Source organism: Tachyglossus aculeatus, unplaced genomic scaffold (genome assembly GCF_015852505.1).
Source record: "Tachyglossus aculeatus isolate mTacAcu1 unplaced genomic scaffold, mTacAcu1.pri scaffold_137_arrow_ctg1, whole genome shotgun sequence".
In the NCBI taxonomy this organism is placed as follows: domain Eukaryota; kingdom Metazoa; phylum Chordata; class Mammalia; order Monotremata; family Tachyglossidae; genus Tachyglossus; species Tachyglossus aculeatus.
The window spans coordinates 82524-98163 of record NW_024044864.1 but is presented as its reverse complement, the minus strand read 5'-3'; the positions used below and the strand labels follow the sequence as shown (position 1 = coordinate 98163).

Here is a 15640-nt window from a genome sequence, read left to right as displayed (position 1 = left end):
CCGATTCCACCCCTCGTCTGTGGGGTGACCTTAGGCGAGTCACTCCGCTTCTCCGCGACCGCGGCTGGAAACGGGGACCGAGACCGGGAGCCCCGAGTGGGACGGAGGCTGCGTCCGACCTGATCCGTTTGCAACGACCGCAGCGCTTAGGACAGTGCCGTACACACAGTGAGCGCTGAATAAACGCGTTATCGTTAGGGGGGCCGGACGGCGCCGAAAACCCTTTGTACCTGTGGGCGTCGGGGAGCGCTCAGTAGAAATCGTTCCTCAACGGGAACCGTTCGCCGAGCGGAAACTTTCGGGCAGTTCCCTGAATTCTCTCTCCTCCCGGTTGGCCTGGGCCCTTCGCTCTTTTTCCGCTTCGGGAGACCAGTCTTCCGTCCGTCCCTCCCAAGTGAGGCTCGGCTTGCTCCGTACCTCGGTTTCCCCGTCGGCGAAAAGGGGAGATTAGACACCCATCTGCTCCCCGGCATTAGCTCGGGGTCGACATCTGACCTAGTCGTCTCGCGCCCGGGCGTCAGATTGGGCAGGGTTCTGATCCCGGCTCCGCCGCCCAGGTGACCTCGGGGAGTCGCCCCTTTTCCCCGTGCCACCGTAAGATGGGGACGAGAGCGAGAGCCAGGCGCAGGGCGGGGATCGCGTCCGATCGCTTCCGGACCGCCCTACGTGCGTCTCCGTGGCTTCCCTGCGCTGGACGAGGCCGGAGGACGGGGGCGAGCCCGCCATCACGTCCGGCGTCTTGCCCGGCCCGCGGGATGCCGATCGCCATCCTCTGCGCCGCCGAGGCGGGGAGAACCCTCCATCGGTCCCCCCCGGGGATCGGCCTAGTTGGCGGGGTCGGGGGCGTGAGTCTTCTGATGCTTGACGAGGGCCGGGCAGGTGGCGAAGGCCTTGCCCCAGAGACGGCAGCGGAAGGGCTTCTCCCCGCTGTGGACGCGGCGGTGCTTGATGAGGTCGGAGCTGCAGGTGAAGGCCTTGGGGCACTGGGCGCAGCAGTACGGCTTCTCATCCGTGTGCGTCTTCTGGTGCTGGATGAACATGGTGCTACAGCGGAAAGCACGGCCACAGTCGGGGCAGGCGTAGGGCCGCTCGCCAGTGTGGATGCACTGGTGCTTCACCAGGTGCAAGCTGCAGCGGAAGGCCTTGGTGCAGTCGGGGTAGGCGTACGGCTTCTCGCCGCTGTGGCTGCGGCGGTGCTGGATGAGGCTGGAGCTGCATCTGAATGCCTTGGCGCAGTCGGGGCTGGCATAGGGCCACTCGCCGCTGTGGATGCGGCGGTGGTGGGTCAGCGTGGAGCGGTCGGTGAAGGTCTGCTCGCAGGCCGGGCACTTGTAGGGCCGTTCGCCCTTGTGGGTGCGCTGATGCTGCACCAGGTTGGACTTGACACTGAAGGCCCGGCTGCAATCCGGGCAGGGGAAGGGCCACTCGCCCGTGTGGGTCCGCTGGTGCTTGAACAGGCTGGACGAGGTGGCGAACACCTTGCCACAGTCCGGGCATGGGTAGGCCCGCTCGCCCGTGTGCGTCCACTGGTGGGCCGCCAGGTCGACGTGCTGGCGGAGGGCCTGGCCGCAGTCCTGGCAGGAAAAGGGGCCGGCCTCCGTGTGCGTGGCGCGGTGCTGGGCCAGGTGGGGGACGCGGAGGAAGGTCTTCTCGCACTGGGCACAGCAGAAGGGGTGCTCGCCCCGGTGGGTGGCCCGGAGCTGGGACAGGTAAGCGGGCCGCGTGAAGGCCTTGCCGCAGTCGGGGCACGGGTGGGGGCGACGGGGCCCGCAGGCTGGGCACGGGGCCCAGCCCCCTGCCCCCGCGGGGGCCCCAGATGGACGACCGCACTCGGGGCAGGGCGCGCCGCCCGCGGGCGATGGCGGGCCGTCCTCTGCCTGGGCCTGGGTGGCCTCGCGGGGGGCTCTCCTCAGCGGGGCTCGGACGGGCCTCCCGCCGTGGGAGACGCATTCCGCTCCTGCTCCGGGGGCGGCGGGGGCAACGGGGGTGGCGACCACGGCAATCCGCCCTCGGGCTTCGCGATCTCATCTGAGGAGACAGACGGGAGAGGCCGGCTTGGGGGACGGAGCCGCCGGACGGGGGGGCACCGGGGACGTCTAACGGGGAGCGCCGGGCCTGGGGGTGCTGCCTAATGGGTGGCGCCTGGCCTGAGCGTCCGGCCCAGTGGGTAGCGCCAGGCCTGGGGATGTAGCCTAATGGGTAGTTTTAGGCTTGGGTATGCTGCCAAGAGGGTAATCCTGGCTCCACCACTAGTCACTCGTCACCACTGCGTGACTTTGGGCGAGTCACTTCACTTCTCTGGGCCTCAGTTACCTCATCTGGAAAATGGTGATTAAGACTAATAATAATAGTAATAATAAGGATGACATTTTTTAAGCGCTTACTATGTGCAAAACACTGTTCTAAGCGCTGGGGAGGTTACAAGGTGATCAGGTTTTCTCACAGTCTTCATCCCCATTTTACAGATGAGGGAACTGAGGCCCAGAGAAGTGAAGTGACTGGCCCAAAGTCACACAGGTGACAAGGGGCGGAGCCTGGATTAGAACCCACGACCTCTGACTCCAAAGCCTGGGCACTTTCCACTGAGCCACGCTGCTTCTTTAAGTGCGGTAAACTGTGGATTTAAGAGTGTGAGCCCCGTGCCCCCTTAGGACAATCTGATCACCTTGTAACCTCCCCAGTGCTTAGAACAGTGCTTGGCATATAGTAAGCGCTTAATGAATGCCATTATTATTATTTTATTAATTATTATAATAACAATAATAATGTAGGTATCTGTTAAGCACTTAATATATGCCAAGCACTGTTCTAAGCACTGGGGTAGATACGAGGTAGGTTGGACACGGTCCCTGTCCCCCATGGGGCTCACCCTGTTAAACCCCATTTTACAGATGAGGTCTCTGATGCAGAGAGGAAGCGAAGTGACTCGCCCAAGGTCACACAGCAGACCTCTTATCCCGACTAGATTACTGCATCAGCCTCCTCTCCGATCTCCTATCCTCCTGTCTCTTCCCACTTCAATCCATACTTCACGCCGCTGCCCAGATCGTCTTTGTGCAGAAACGTTCTGGGCATGTTACTCCCCTCCTCAAAAATCTCCAGTGGCTACCAATCAACCTACGCATCAGGCAGAAACTCCTCACCCTCGACTTCAAGGCTCTCCATCACCTCGCCCCCTCCTACCTCTCCTCCCTTCTTTCCTTCTACAACCCAGCCCGCACCCTCCGCTCCTCTGCCGCTAATCTCCTCACTGTGCCTCGTTCTCGCCTGTTCCACCGTCGACCCCCGGCCCACGTCCTCCCCCTGTCCTGGAATGCCTTCCCTCCGCACATCCGCCAAGCTAGCTCTCTTCCTCCCTTCAAAGCCCTACTGAGAGCTCACCTACTCAAGGAGGCCTTCCCAGACTGAGCCCCCTCCTTCCTCTTCCCCTCCTCCCCCTCCCCATCCCCCCGGCCTTACCTCCTTCCCCTCCCCACAGCACCTGTATATATGTATATATGTTTGTACGTATTTATAACTCTATTTATTCATTTATTTTATTTGTACATATTTATTCTATTTATTTTATTTTGTTAATATGTTTTGTTCTCTGTCTTCCCCTTCTAGACTGTGAGCCCGCTGTTGGGTAGGGACCGTCTCTATATGTTGCCAACTTGTACTTCCCAAGCGCTTAGTACAGTGCTCTGCACACAGTAAGCGCTCAATAAATACGATTGAATGAGTGAATGAATGAAAGGTGGCGGAGCTAGGATTAGAACCCACGACCTTTGATTCCCAGGCCCGGGCTCTAGTCACTAAGCCATGTTGGGTAGCACCGGGATGGGCAGTGGAAGCAGTGCCATCCTAATGGGGGGAGCCCGGCCCGGAGAATAAGAAGGATCTGGGTTCTAATCCTGCCTCCATCACTTGTCCACTATGTGACGTTGGGCCTCCGTTCCCTCATCGGTAATAATAATAATGATGGCATTTATTAAGCGCTTACTCCATGCAAAGCACTGATCTAAGCGCTGGGGAGTTACAAGGTGATCAGCTTGTCCCAAGTGGGGCTCACAGTCTTCATCCCCATTTTACAGACGAGGGAACTGAGGCGCAGAGTAGTGAAGTGACTTGCCCAAAGTCACACAGCTGACAAGGGGCTGAGGCAGGATTAGAACCCAGGTCCTTCTGACTCTTCCCGCTGAGCCACGCTGCTTCTTTAAGCAGCGGTAAAATGTGGATTTAAGAGTGTGAGCCCCGCGTGGGACAGGGACAGCGGCAGCCAACCTGATTGCCCCGAATCTACCCCAGTCCTTAGTACAGTGCCTGGCGCAGAGCACTTAAATACCATTAAAACACAATCAAAAAATTTTAAAAATCATGAAAATCAGAGAAGCAGCCGAAAGAGCCTGGGACTGAGAGTCCGAAGAGCTGGGTTCTAATCCCGGCTCTATCACCTGATTGCTGTGTGGCCTTGGGCAAATAACAAAGCAGCGTGGCTCAGTGGAAAGAGCCCGGGCTCAGGAGCCAGAGGTTGTGGGTTCTAATCCCGGCTCTACCGCTTGTCAGCTGTGTGACCTTGGGCGAGTCACTTCTCTGGGCCTCAGTTCCCTCATCTGTAAAATGGAGATGAAGACTGTGAGCCCCACGTGAGACAACCTGTTTACCTTGTATCTACCCCAGCGCTTAAAATAGTGCTTGGCACATAACAAGTGCTTATCAAATACCAGAATTATCATTATTCTCTGGGCCTCAGTTTTACTCATCTGTAAAATGGGGATTCGATTCCTGTTCTACCTCCTCCTCTGAGCCCCATGGCGGGGGGGCAGGGATTGGGTCTGAGTGATTACCTAGTATCTATCCCATTCATTCATTCATTCAATCGAATTTATTGAGCGCTTACTGTGTGCCGAGCACTGTACTAAGCGCTTGGGAAGTACAAGTTGGCAACATATAGAGACGGTCCCTACCCAACAACGGACTCACAGTCTAGAAGTGGGGGGTGGGGGTACTCGTCACGTGGTAAGCACTTAAATACCATAAAAAAGTTCACCAGGTTAGATCGTCTCTCTCGTATTTCCGCTTGCACTCACTTTCTTGCTATTCGACCACTTTCTTCTCCCCGTCCTTATAGAGCGTTAAATTGCTATCACCATTTGCGGATTTAAGTGCTTACTCTGTACTGAGCGCCTGGGTAGATACAAGAGCTCACCTCCTCTGGGAGGCCTTCCCAGACTGAGCCCCCTTTTTCCTCTCCTCCTCCCCATCCCCCCGCCCTACCTCCTTCCTCTCCCCACAGCACCTGTATATGTTTGTACAGATTTATTACTCTATTTTATTTGTACATATTTACTATTCTATTTATTTTGTTAATGATGTACATATAGCTATAATTCTATTTATTCTGATGGTTTTGACACCCGTCTCCATGTTTTGTTTTGTCGTCTGTCTCCCCCTTCTAGAATGTGAGCCCGTCGTTGGGTAGGGACCGTCTCTAGACATTGCCGACTTGGACTTCCCAAGCGCTTAGTCCAGTGCTCTGTGCACAGAAAGTGCTCAATAAATACGACTGAATGAGTTGTTTGAATAGATTCCCGAATCAACGTCTGCCCCCACCCGCGTGAAGCTCTCCGTGGGCAGAAATCCCGTCCTCCATTTGGGCTGGCCAAGGAGCTCAGTCCAGCGATCGGCACGACCAACGCCCCTGGCTCCCTCCTGAATCCGCTCCGGCGACTCCATTGGGAGGGATTTACCGAGCGCTTATGGCACGCTGGGCGCTGTACTGAACGCCGGGGGCCTCGCGACGGAACCGGCGCCTGAGTTCCCCACTCGGACCGGTTCGGCGGGCGGCCCCTCACCTGGGAAGGGGTCTCCGGCGGAGGGGTCTCCGGTGGCGGGGTCTTCGGGGGCGTCTCTGGCCGGGTCTCCGTCCTCCGCCCACTGCCAATTGAGAAACCACGGCTCTCCCCCTCACTCCAGCACGGAGATCACATCTGTTTGGGGAAGCGGGCATCCCGCTGGAGGGGAAGGCAACGGGGCCCGCCCCCGAACCCACCTCTGCCCTCTCCCTCCCGCAAGGGGTGACGGGAAACCGACTCCGGACACCCGGCATCGGAACTCGGGATGGCGCGGGGAAGCCCTGACCTCGGGTCGAGGCCAGGTGGAGAGCGGGGAGACCCCCGGGATGCCACCCCCCGTGCCCCCCGTTACCCAGGGCGAAGAGGTTCCCGTAGCTCTGGAGCATCACGTCATTGTAGAGGTTGCAGTGGTTGGGATTCAGGCGTCCCAACTCCTCCCGGGTGAGGGGCACGGTCCCGTCCTCCTCCGACGTCCTCGACACCACCTGTGACCACCACGTCCCGTTTCCTCCGAGCCCGCCGCCCACGTCCCTATCGGGCCTGGGGATCAGACGACCTGGGTTCGAATCCCCCTTCTAATAATAATAATGATGGCATTTATTAAGCGTTACTATGTTCTAAGTGCTGGGGAGGTTACAAGGTGATCCGGTTGTCCCCAGGGGGCTCACTGTCTTTATCCACATTTGACAGATGAGGGAACTGAGGCCCAGAGAAGTGAAGTGACTTGCCCAAAGTCACCCATCTGACAGGTGGCAGAGCCGGGATTTGAACCCATGACCTCTGACTCTAAAGCCCACGCTCTTTCCACTGAGCCACGCTGCTTCTTCTAGACTGGGAGCCCGTTGTTCGGTAGGGACCGTCTCTCTATGTTGCCCACTTGGACTTCTCAAGCGCTTAGTCCAGTGCTTTGCACCCAGTAAGCGCTCAATATATATGATCGAATAAATGAATGAATGAATGAATGAATCCCGGCTCAGCCCTCTCGGTGACCTTAGACCGGTCACTTTACTCCTCCGTGCGAATTTCCTCGCTCCCTGTTTTCTCTCCTACTTTTAAGGCCGTGAGGCCCATGCAGACTGTAGGCGTGTTGCCTAGTGGGTAAAGCCCGGGCCTGGGAGCCAGAAGGACCTGGGTTCTAATCCCGCCTCCATCGCTCTTCCACTGTGTGACCTTGGCCGAGTCACTTCACTCCTCTGGGCCTCAGTTACCTCATCTGTAAAACGGGGGTGTAGACCTTGAGCCCCATGGTCAGGCAAGGACGTCCGACCCGGTTTGCTTGTATCCACCCCAGCGCTTAGTACAGCGCCTGGCACATACTAAGCGCTTGACAGGCATCGTAAGGAAAAATAAATCAGCGATCCCAAAAGTAACTCACATAATCCATCTGCTCAGTACTTCCAGCTGCACCATCGTCTTCTTGGTGCTTAGTAGTCATGGGTTTCAGGAAGCTCTGGGAGTGGGGCACTGTACTGAGTGCTACAAAATAATGCAGAGGTTGGAATGAAATACAGCCCCTGTTCCTCGGGGGGCTCGATATCTGCCCTAAGGAAGTGCCCACTACATCAATCAGTCTCTTGAGCACCCAAGTCACATCACGTGGCCTCGTGGCTAGAGGCCGGGGGGGTGGGGGGGCAGAGGACCTGGATTCTAATTCCGGCTCTGCTATTAGTTTGCTGTGTGACCTTGGAAAACTCACATACCCTGATGGCCAGAGCCCGGGGACCACAGGACCTGGGTTCTAATTCCAGCTCTGTTACCTGTCTGCTGTGTGACCTTGGGCGAGTCACGTACCCTGATAAACTGTACTTCCCAAGCGTTTAGTCCAGTGCTCTGCACACAGTAAGCGCTCAATAAATATGACTAAATGAATAAAGGCCGGCCTTGAGAGCCAGAGGACCCGAGTTATAATTCTGGCTCCTTTACCTGTCTGCTGTGTGACCTCGGATGAGTCACATGCCCTCGTGGCTAGAGTCAGAGGACCTGGGTTCTAATCCCGCCTCTGGTACTGGTCTGCTGTGTGACCTGGGACCAGTCACGTACTCTGACAGTGAGAGGCCAGGGCTTCGGGGGCCGGAGGACCTGAGTTCTAATCCCGTCCCTGTTGCAAGTCTGCTGTGTGACCTTGGACGAGTCACGTACCCTGATGGGTAGAGGCCAGGCCTGGAGGCCTGGAGTTCTAATCCCGCCTCTGGTCCTAATCTGCGGTGTGACCTTGGATAAATCACATGGTCTCGTGGCTGGAGGCCGGGTGCGGGAGCCCCCAGGGCATGGGTTCTAATCCGGCCCCGGTCCCAGGCTGCTGTGTGACCTTGGCCGAGTCACTTCCCCCAGCCGCAAAATGGGGGGTCGATCCCCCCTTCCTTCCCCCTGTGGGAACTTATGGTCTCCTACAGACCCCAGCATTTAGCGCAGGGTTTAGGCCGGGAGAAGCCGGGAGCCGGAGCCGGAAGCCGGGCCGCGGGGGGGCTGGAAACCGCGAGGGCCCTGGATTGGGGGGCTGGAAACAGCTGATCGGAAGGGGGCCCTAAGGTAGGGCGGACAGGGCCGGAAGGAGCGAGGCCGGGGGGGACTGGAAACCGCTGAGGGGAGGGGGCGCGCGGGAGGGGGCGGAAGGAGGGGAGGGGGGCGCGGGTTCGGAAGGCGCGAAGAGTGGAGGGGGGCTCGAAGCAGCGAAGGGAGGGGGCGCGGGCGGGGCCAGAAGGATAGAGGGGAGCCTGGAAACGGGGAGGGGCCGGAAGAAGTGGAGACGGGGGGCCTGGAAATCGCTGAGGGGAGAGGCGCGGGGCCGGAAGGCGCGAAGAGTTGGGGGGCTGCGGGAGGGGCCGGAAGGAGTGAGGGTGGCCTGGAACAGGGGAGGGTGTCGCCGGGCCGGAAAGAGAGAGGAGAGGAGGCTGGAAACAGCGAGCGGAGGAGGGCTGGGGCGCGGGACTGGAGGGCTGATGGGAGGTGGAAAGGGGCAGGCCCACAGGCAGCGAGGGGAAGGGACGCGGAGGAGAGGGAGGCAGGCGGGGTCAGAGGGAGTGATCATATGTGACTACAGGCGGAGGGAGGGAAGGGGAGCGAGAAGCGGGAGGGGCCGGAAGTGGGGGGAGGCGCGAGCTGGAAGCTGGTTGTGAGGAGATTTATTCAGTCATTCAGTCCTAGTTCACTCATTCATTCGATAGTATTTCACTCATTCATTCCATCATTCATTCATTCAATCGGATTTCCTTCATTCATCCATCATATTTCGTTCATTCATTCAATCGTATTTTATTCATTCATTCCATCGTATTTCATTTTTTCAATCATATTTCATTCATTTAATCGTATTTCATTCATTCATTCGATCGTATTTCGTTCATTCATTGCATCGTATTTCATTCATTCCATCGTATTTCATTCATTCAAACGTATTTCATTCATTCATTCCATCGTATTTCATTCATTAAATGGTATTTCCTTCATTCATTCACTCAATCGTATTTCCTTAATTCATTCAATCGTATTTCATTCATTCATTCCATTGTATTTCATTCATTCAATCGTATTTCTTTCATTCATTCAATCCTATTTATTGAGCGCTTACTGTGTGCGAAACCCTGTACTAAGAGCTTGTGAGAGTATACTATAACATCAAACACATTTTCTCCTCACAGCTGAGCGCTTAACTGTGTCCAAAACACTGGGCTAAGCACTTCGGAGAGGACGACAGAACAATAAACGGACACGTTCCCTGCCCACTGTGGTGGTGAGGAGATTCATTCCATCGTATTCAGTGCTCAGCGCTTAGAACAGTGCTTGGCACATAGTAAGCACTTAACTAATACCACCATTATGATTGAGCGTTTACTGTGTCCAAAGCACTATGCTAAGCGCTTCGGAGACGATGAATAAACAGACACATTCCCTTCCCACAATGCGCCTCCTGCCCGCATCAGCGTGAATTAGTGGAAAGAGCCCGAGCATGGGAGTCAGAGGTCGTGGGTTCTAATCCCGGCTTCACCACCTGTTGGCTGTGTGACTTTGGGCAAGTCACTTCGCTTCTCTGGGCCTCAGTTCCCTCATCTGGAAAATGGGGATGAAGACTGTGAGCCCCACGTAGGACAATCTGATGACCTTGTATCCCCCTCCATCCCCAGGGCTTAGAACGGTGCTTGGCACATAGTAAGCGCTTAACAAATACCATCATCATTATTATTATGTCACCCGCCTCCTCAACAATCTCCGGTGGTCACCTATCCACCTCCATATCAATCAAAATGAGCTTACAGTCTAGAGCGGGAAACAGACATTAATATGAGTAAATAATTTATAATATATGAATGAATACTATATAGTTGATTAACTGCGCGAAGGTTTACTGTTCCAGTCCTTTTGTTTAGTTGATTAATTGGATGAAAATGTTCCATTCATGACATAGTTCTGTTGCTTTGTGGGTTAGCTGGATGAAATTTGACTGTTCATGATGTAGCGAAGCAGCGTGGCTCAGTGGAAAGAGCCCGGGCTTGGAGCTCATTATTATTATTAGTAGTAGTAGTCAAGAACTGTAAAAACAGTAAAAACCCTCCCTTGACCACATGGCTCCCTCCTGGTATCACCCCACCACCCCCTACCCTTCCTCTCCAAACTCCTTGAGCGAGTGGTCTACATCCGCCGTCTCAAGTTCCTGTCCTCCAATTCTCTTCTAGACCCCCCCCTCAAATCTGTCTTTCGTCCCCTTCGCTCCACAGAAACTGCCCTCTCGAAGGTCACCGGTGACCTCCTTCTTGCCAAATCCAAAGGCCTCTGCTCTATCCTCATCCTCCTCGACCTATCAGCTGCCTTCGACACTGTGGGCCACCCCCTTCTCCTGCAAACGTTATCCATCCTCGGCTTCTCTGACGCTATAATAATGATACTAATACTGATGGTAGTTGTTAAGCGCTTATTATGTGCCAAGCACTGTTCTAAGCGCTGTCCTCTCCTGGTTCTCCTCTTATCTCTCTGTCCACTCATTCTCAGTCTCCTTGGAGGTCTCCTCCTCTGCCTCCCACCCGCTAACAGTGGGGGTCCCTCAAGGTTCAGTTCTGGGTCCCCTTCTATTCTCCATCCACGCCCACTCCCTTGGAGAACTCATTCACTCCCGTGAATCACTCAATCGTGTTTATTGAGCAGAGCACTGTACTAAGCACTTGGGAAAGTGCAACAGAATTAGCAGGCGCATTCCCTGCCCATAACGACCTTACAGTCCAGAGGAGGGGACACGCATTAATACGAATAAAGGAGTTATAATATATTATTTAAAGGTACGCACAAAAGTGTTGCAGGGTCACGGGACCAAAGATCACAGACTGAAGTGCATAGTAGGAAGAGGATGTGGGAAAGGGGTCGGCGGTGAGATAGATGAGATCAGAGAAGCAGCGTGGCTCAGTGGAAAGCTTTGGAGTCAGAGGCTTTGGAGTCAGACGTCATGGGTTCAAATCACGGCTCCGCCACTTGTCAGCTGTGTGACTTTGGGCAAGTCACTTCACTTCTCTGGGCCTCAGTTCCCACATCTGTAAAATGGGGATTAAGATTGTGAGCCCCCCGTGGGACAACCTGATCACCTGGTATCTACCCCAGCGCTTAGAACAGTGCTTTGCACATAGTAAGCGCTTAACAAATACTATCATTATTATTATTATCAGGGTGCAGTACGTAAGATGGCGCTAGAAGGAGTGAAGCGTGCCCAGCTGGACTAGTAGGTGCTTAGTGAGGTGAGGTAAGAGTGGGTGAGCTGATTGAGAGCCTTAAAACCAATGGAGAGGAGTTCCTGTTTGACGAGGCAGCGGAGGGGCGAACACTGCAGGCTCTGTAGGCTCTCGAGGAGTGGGGAGACATGAACTGAACGATTCTGTTAAACAATGTGCGCAGAAGAGTGAAGTATTCATTCATTCTATCGTATTTATTGAGCACTTACTGTGTGCAGAGCACTGGACTAAGCGCTTGAGCACTGTTGGATCGGAGTGGGGCGAGTCGGAACGCTGGGAGGTCAGCGAGGAGACAAATGCAGTGGTGAAAACGGGGCAGGATAAGTGCTTGTGTTATTCATTCAGTCGTCTTTACTGAGCGCTTACTGTGGGCAGATCACTGGACTAAGCGCTTGGGAGAGGTCAATTCAGCAACAGAGACAATCCCTATCCACAACGGGCTCACGGTCTAGAACGGGGGTGACAGACGTCAGAACAAGTAAACAGGCAACAGGGTCATCAGTAGCATCGTTATAAATAAATAGAATTGTAGATACATGCACATCATTAATAAAAATAAACAGAATTATAAATCTGTACATAGATACCCAAGTGCTGTCGGGCGGGGAGGGGGGTAGAGAGGAGGGAGGGAGTCAGGGCGATGGAGAGGGGAGGAGGAGTAGAGGAAAAGGAGGGCTCTGTCTGGGAAGGCCTCCTGGAAGAGGTGAGTTTTCAGTAGGGCTTTGAGGGGGGAAGAGAGCTAGTTTGGCGGATGTGAAGAGGGAGGGCATTTCAGGCGAGAGGTAGGACGTGGGCCGGGGGTCGACGGCGGGACGGGCGAAAACGAGGCACCATGAAGAGGGTAGTCCTATGTGCCAGGCACTGTGCTAAGCCCTGGAGGAAAGGAAACAGAGAGGAAGAGAAGGTAGGAATAGTCAAGGAGTTGTGGGGAGGAAAAGAGGGAGCGTGAAGGAGAAGTGATTTATCCTTGGTCCCCTTTCTTGGCTGTAAGCTTGTTGTGGGCAGGGAATGTGTCTGTTTATTGTTACATTGTATTCTCCCAAGCGCTTAGTACAGTGCTGTGTATGTTGTACGCGCTCCATAAATACAATTGAGTGACCGACGGACTTGGTCACCCCTGAGGCCTCCCAACTGGGACTCTAAAGTTGCTGTGAACCGGGAACGTTCATTCAATCATATTTATTGAGCGCTTACTGCTTGCAGAGTGCTGTACTAAACGCTTGGAAAGTACAATTCAGCAACAAAGAGAGAAAATCCCTGCCCACGACGGTCTCACAGTCTAGAAGGGGGGAGACAGGCATTAAAATAAGTAAACAGGCATCGATAGCTTCAATAGAAATACATAGAATTAGATATATATCTAATATATAATATATCATATGATATATTATATCATATATCATATGATATATATTAGATACATACACACACACACACACACACACAAACACACATCAGTTGGCTCCGCCAACTGTCAGCTGTGTGACTTTGGGCAAGTCACTTACCTTCTGTGTGCCTCAGTTACTTCACCTGTAAAAAATGGGGATGAAAACTGTGACCCCCCGTGGGACAACCTGATCACCTTGTAACCTCCCCAGCGCTTAGAACAGTGTTTTGCACGTAGTAAACGCTTAACAAACACCATCTTTATTATTATTATTATCAGAACAAATAAAACAGGCATTAATATGAGTAAATAGAATTATAGACATGTACATCTAAACACAAGTGCTGTGGGGAGGGAGGGGAATGTGCCTGTTATATTGTCATACTGTACTGTCCCAAGCGCTTAGTACAGTGCTCTGCATGCAGTAAACGCTCAGTAAATACGATTGACTGACTGACCGATTCACCACTCCAGGACAACATCAGAACGGAAGTTGGCGGGGAAAGAATCAACCGGGCATCCAACAGTTCATCGGCTTCGGGGCACAGAGCTTCCGTTGGACCAGCCTCCCCATCGCCGGCGTCACGTCCCGGTTCCTCAGGCTGTAGATGGCCGGGTTCAGGGCTGGGGGCACCACAGCGTACAACACTGGCATCGCCAAATCTCCCACAGACGGAGTGTCCGGGGTGAGCTTCAGGTGGGCCACGGTGCCGGTGAAGAAGAACAGAGCCACCACCACGAGATGGGGCAGGCAGGTGGAGAAGGCTTTGGCCCGGCCTTCGGAGGCCGGCATCCTCAGCACGGCCCGGAAGATGCGCACGTACGAGACAACGACGGAGACGAAGCAACCGGAAGCCATGATCACCGTGAGGGTGATGAGGCCGAACACCATTTCCTTCCCGTCTGAGCAGGAAAGTCGGAGCACCTGGGGGATGTTGCAGAAGAACTGGCGGATCACGTTGGACCCGCAGAAGGACAAGGAGGAGGTGGTGGCCATGAGCACGAGGCTGGAGAGGCCCCCGCCGAGCCAGGAGGCGGCCGCCATCTTCCCACAGACCCCTCTGCTCACGATGACCTTGTAGCGCAGGGGGAGGCAGATGGCCGCGTACCGGTCGTAGGACATCACAGTGAGCAGGGCCGCTTCGGTGTCTGCCGAGAAAACCACCAAGAAGACTTGTGTGACACAGCCCAGGAAGGAGATGGACCTTTTTTCGGTCAGGGAGTTGTAGATGGATTTGGGGACGGTGACGGAGATGAGGCCGAGGTCGAGGACGGACAGGTTCCTGAGGAAGAAATACATAGGGGTGTGGAGGCGCCTGTCGAGGATGGTGACAGCGACGATGAGGAGATTCCCCGTTAGGGCCGCCAGGTAGACCAGGAGGAACAGCGCCGCCTGGAGCAGCTGCAGCTCCCGGACCTCCGAGAATCCTAGCAGGAAGAATTCCCTCAGCGCCGTGTGGTTTGCCATTTTCTGCTCAGGGGTGCTGTGTGGGGAAGGAGAAGTGGAGAAGGAAGGGAAGCACAGATACGCCCGGGGAGGAGAAAATACTGCCAAAAGGAAGATGGGAGAGGGTTGGCTCAGTGCCTGCTGGGTAGCCAGGGCCAAATCCCCATCTCTCTGTGTCTCAATTCCCTTGTCGGTAAAATGGGAATGTGATCCCTTTTCTCCCTTCCTCTGAAACTAAGAGCCCTATGGGGGATGGAGACTGGGTCTTATCTATTTCATTCAATTGTATTTATTGAGCGCTTACAGTGTGCATATTTATATATTGTACATATTTACTATTCTATTTATTTTGTTAAGGATGTCCATCTAGCTTTATTTCTATTTGTTCTGACGACTTGACACCTGTCCACATGTTTTATTTTGTTGTCTGTCTCCCCCTTCTAGACTGTGAGCCCGTTGTTGGGTAGGGACCATCTCTATCTGTTGCCAACTTGTACTTCCCAAGTACGGCTCTGCACACCGTAAGCACTCCATAAATACGATTGAATGAATGAATGAATGTGCAGAGCACTGGACTAAGTGCTTGGAAAGTCAAATCCAGCAATAAAGAGTGACAAGTTGTCCTATATCTAAAATCACCTCCAGAGAGACGAGGCTTCTGGGAAAACCCGCTTCGACGAAGCTGCCTGTTGTAATACTAATACCTGTGGTGTTTGTTAATCACTTACTATGTGCCAGGCACTATGTAATAATACTAATAATAATGATAACAATAATTCTTGTCTTTGTTAAGCACTGACTACGTGTCAGGCACTGTACTAAGCGCCGGCGTGGATAATAATAATAATAATAATAATAATAATGTATTTGTTACCCCTTCTAGACTGTGAGCCCGTTATTGGGTAGGGACCGTCTCTATATGTTGCCAACCTGTACTTCCCAAGCGCTTAGTACAGTGCTCTGCACACAGTAAGTGCTCAATAAATGCGATTGAATGAATGAATGAATGTTAAGCGCTTACTATGTGCCAAGCACTGTTCTAAGCGCTGGGGGGATACAAGGTAATCAAGGTTGTCCCACGTGGGGCTCACAGTCTTAATCCCCATTTTACAGATGAGGGAACTGAGGCACAGAGAAGCTAAGAGACTTAGAGAAGCAGCGTAGCTCAATGGAAAGAGCACGGGCTTTGGAGTCAGAGGTCATGGGTTCAAATCTCGGCTCCGCCAATTGTCAGCTGTGTGACTTTGGGCAATCAATCAAT

At 53.9% G+C, this 15640-nt stretch overlaps 1 protein-coding gene across 1 annotated transcript; it reads right to left on the bottom strand.

Moving 5' to 3' along the window:
* Positions 1-824: 824 nt before the first annotated feature.
* On the bottom strand, positions 825-14400 carry LOC119923036 (zinc finger protein 436-like). Its single transcript, XM_038742612.1, has 10 exons — positions 14350-14400; positions 13753-14007; positions 13391-13534; positions 8583-8676; positions 8230-8318; positions 6187-6319; positions 6032-6093; positions 5835-5916; positions 2043-2192; positions 825-1957 (listed from the first exon to the last, which is right to left on the bottom strand). Exons 1-10 carry the CDS (start codon positions 14398-14400, stop codon positions 825-827), a joined length of 2193 nt encoding a protein of 730 aa, XP_038598540.1.
* Positions 14401-15640: the final 1240 nt, after the last annotated feature.

Coding starts and splice junctions, on each gene's coding strand:
- LOC119923036 (XM_038742612.1), bottom strand. CDS start 14,400: ATGGCAAACCACACGGCGCTGAGGGAATTCTTCCTGCTAGGATTCTCG. Junction 8,319..8,582: donor CAGCGATTTCCAGGCCCCCC/GTCTCCACTTCT, acceptor CCCCCAATCCAG/GGCCCTCGCGGTTTCCAGCC. Junction 5,917..6,031: donor GCGGGAGGGAGAGGGCAGAG/GTGGGTTCGGGG, acceptor CTCAATTGGCAG/TGGGCGGAGGACGGAGACCC.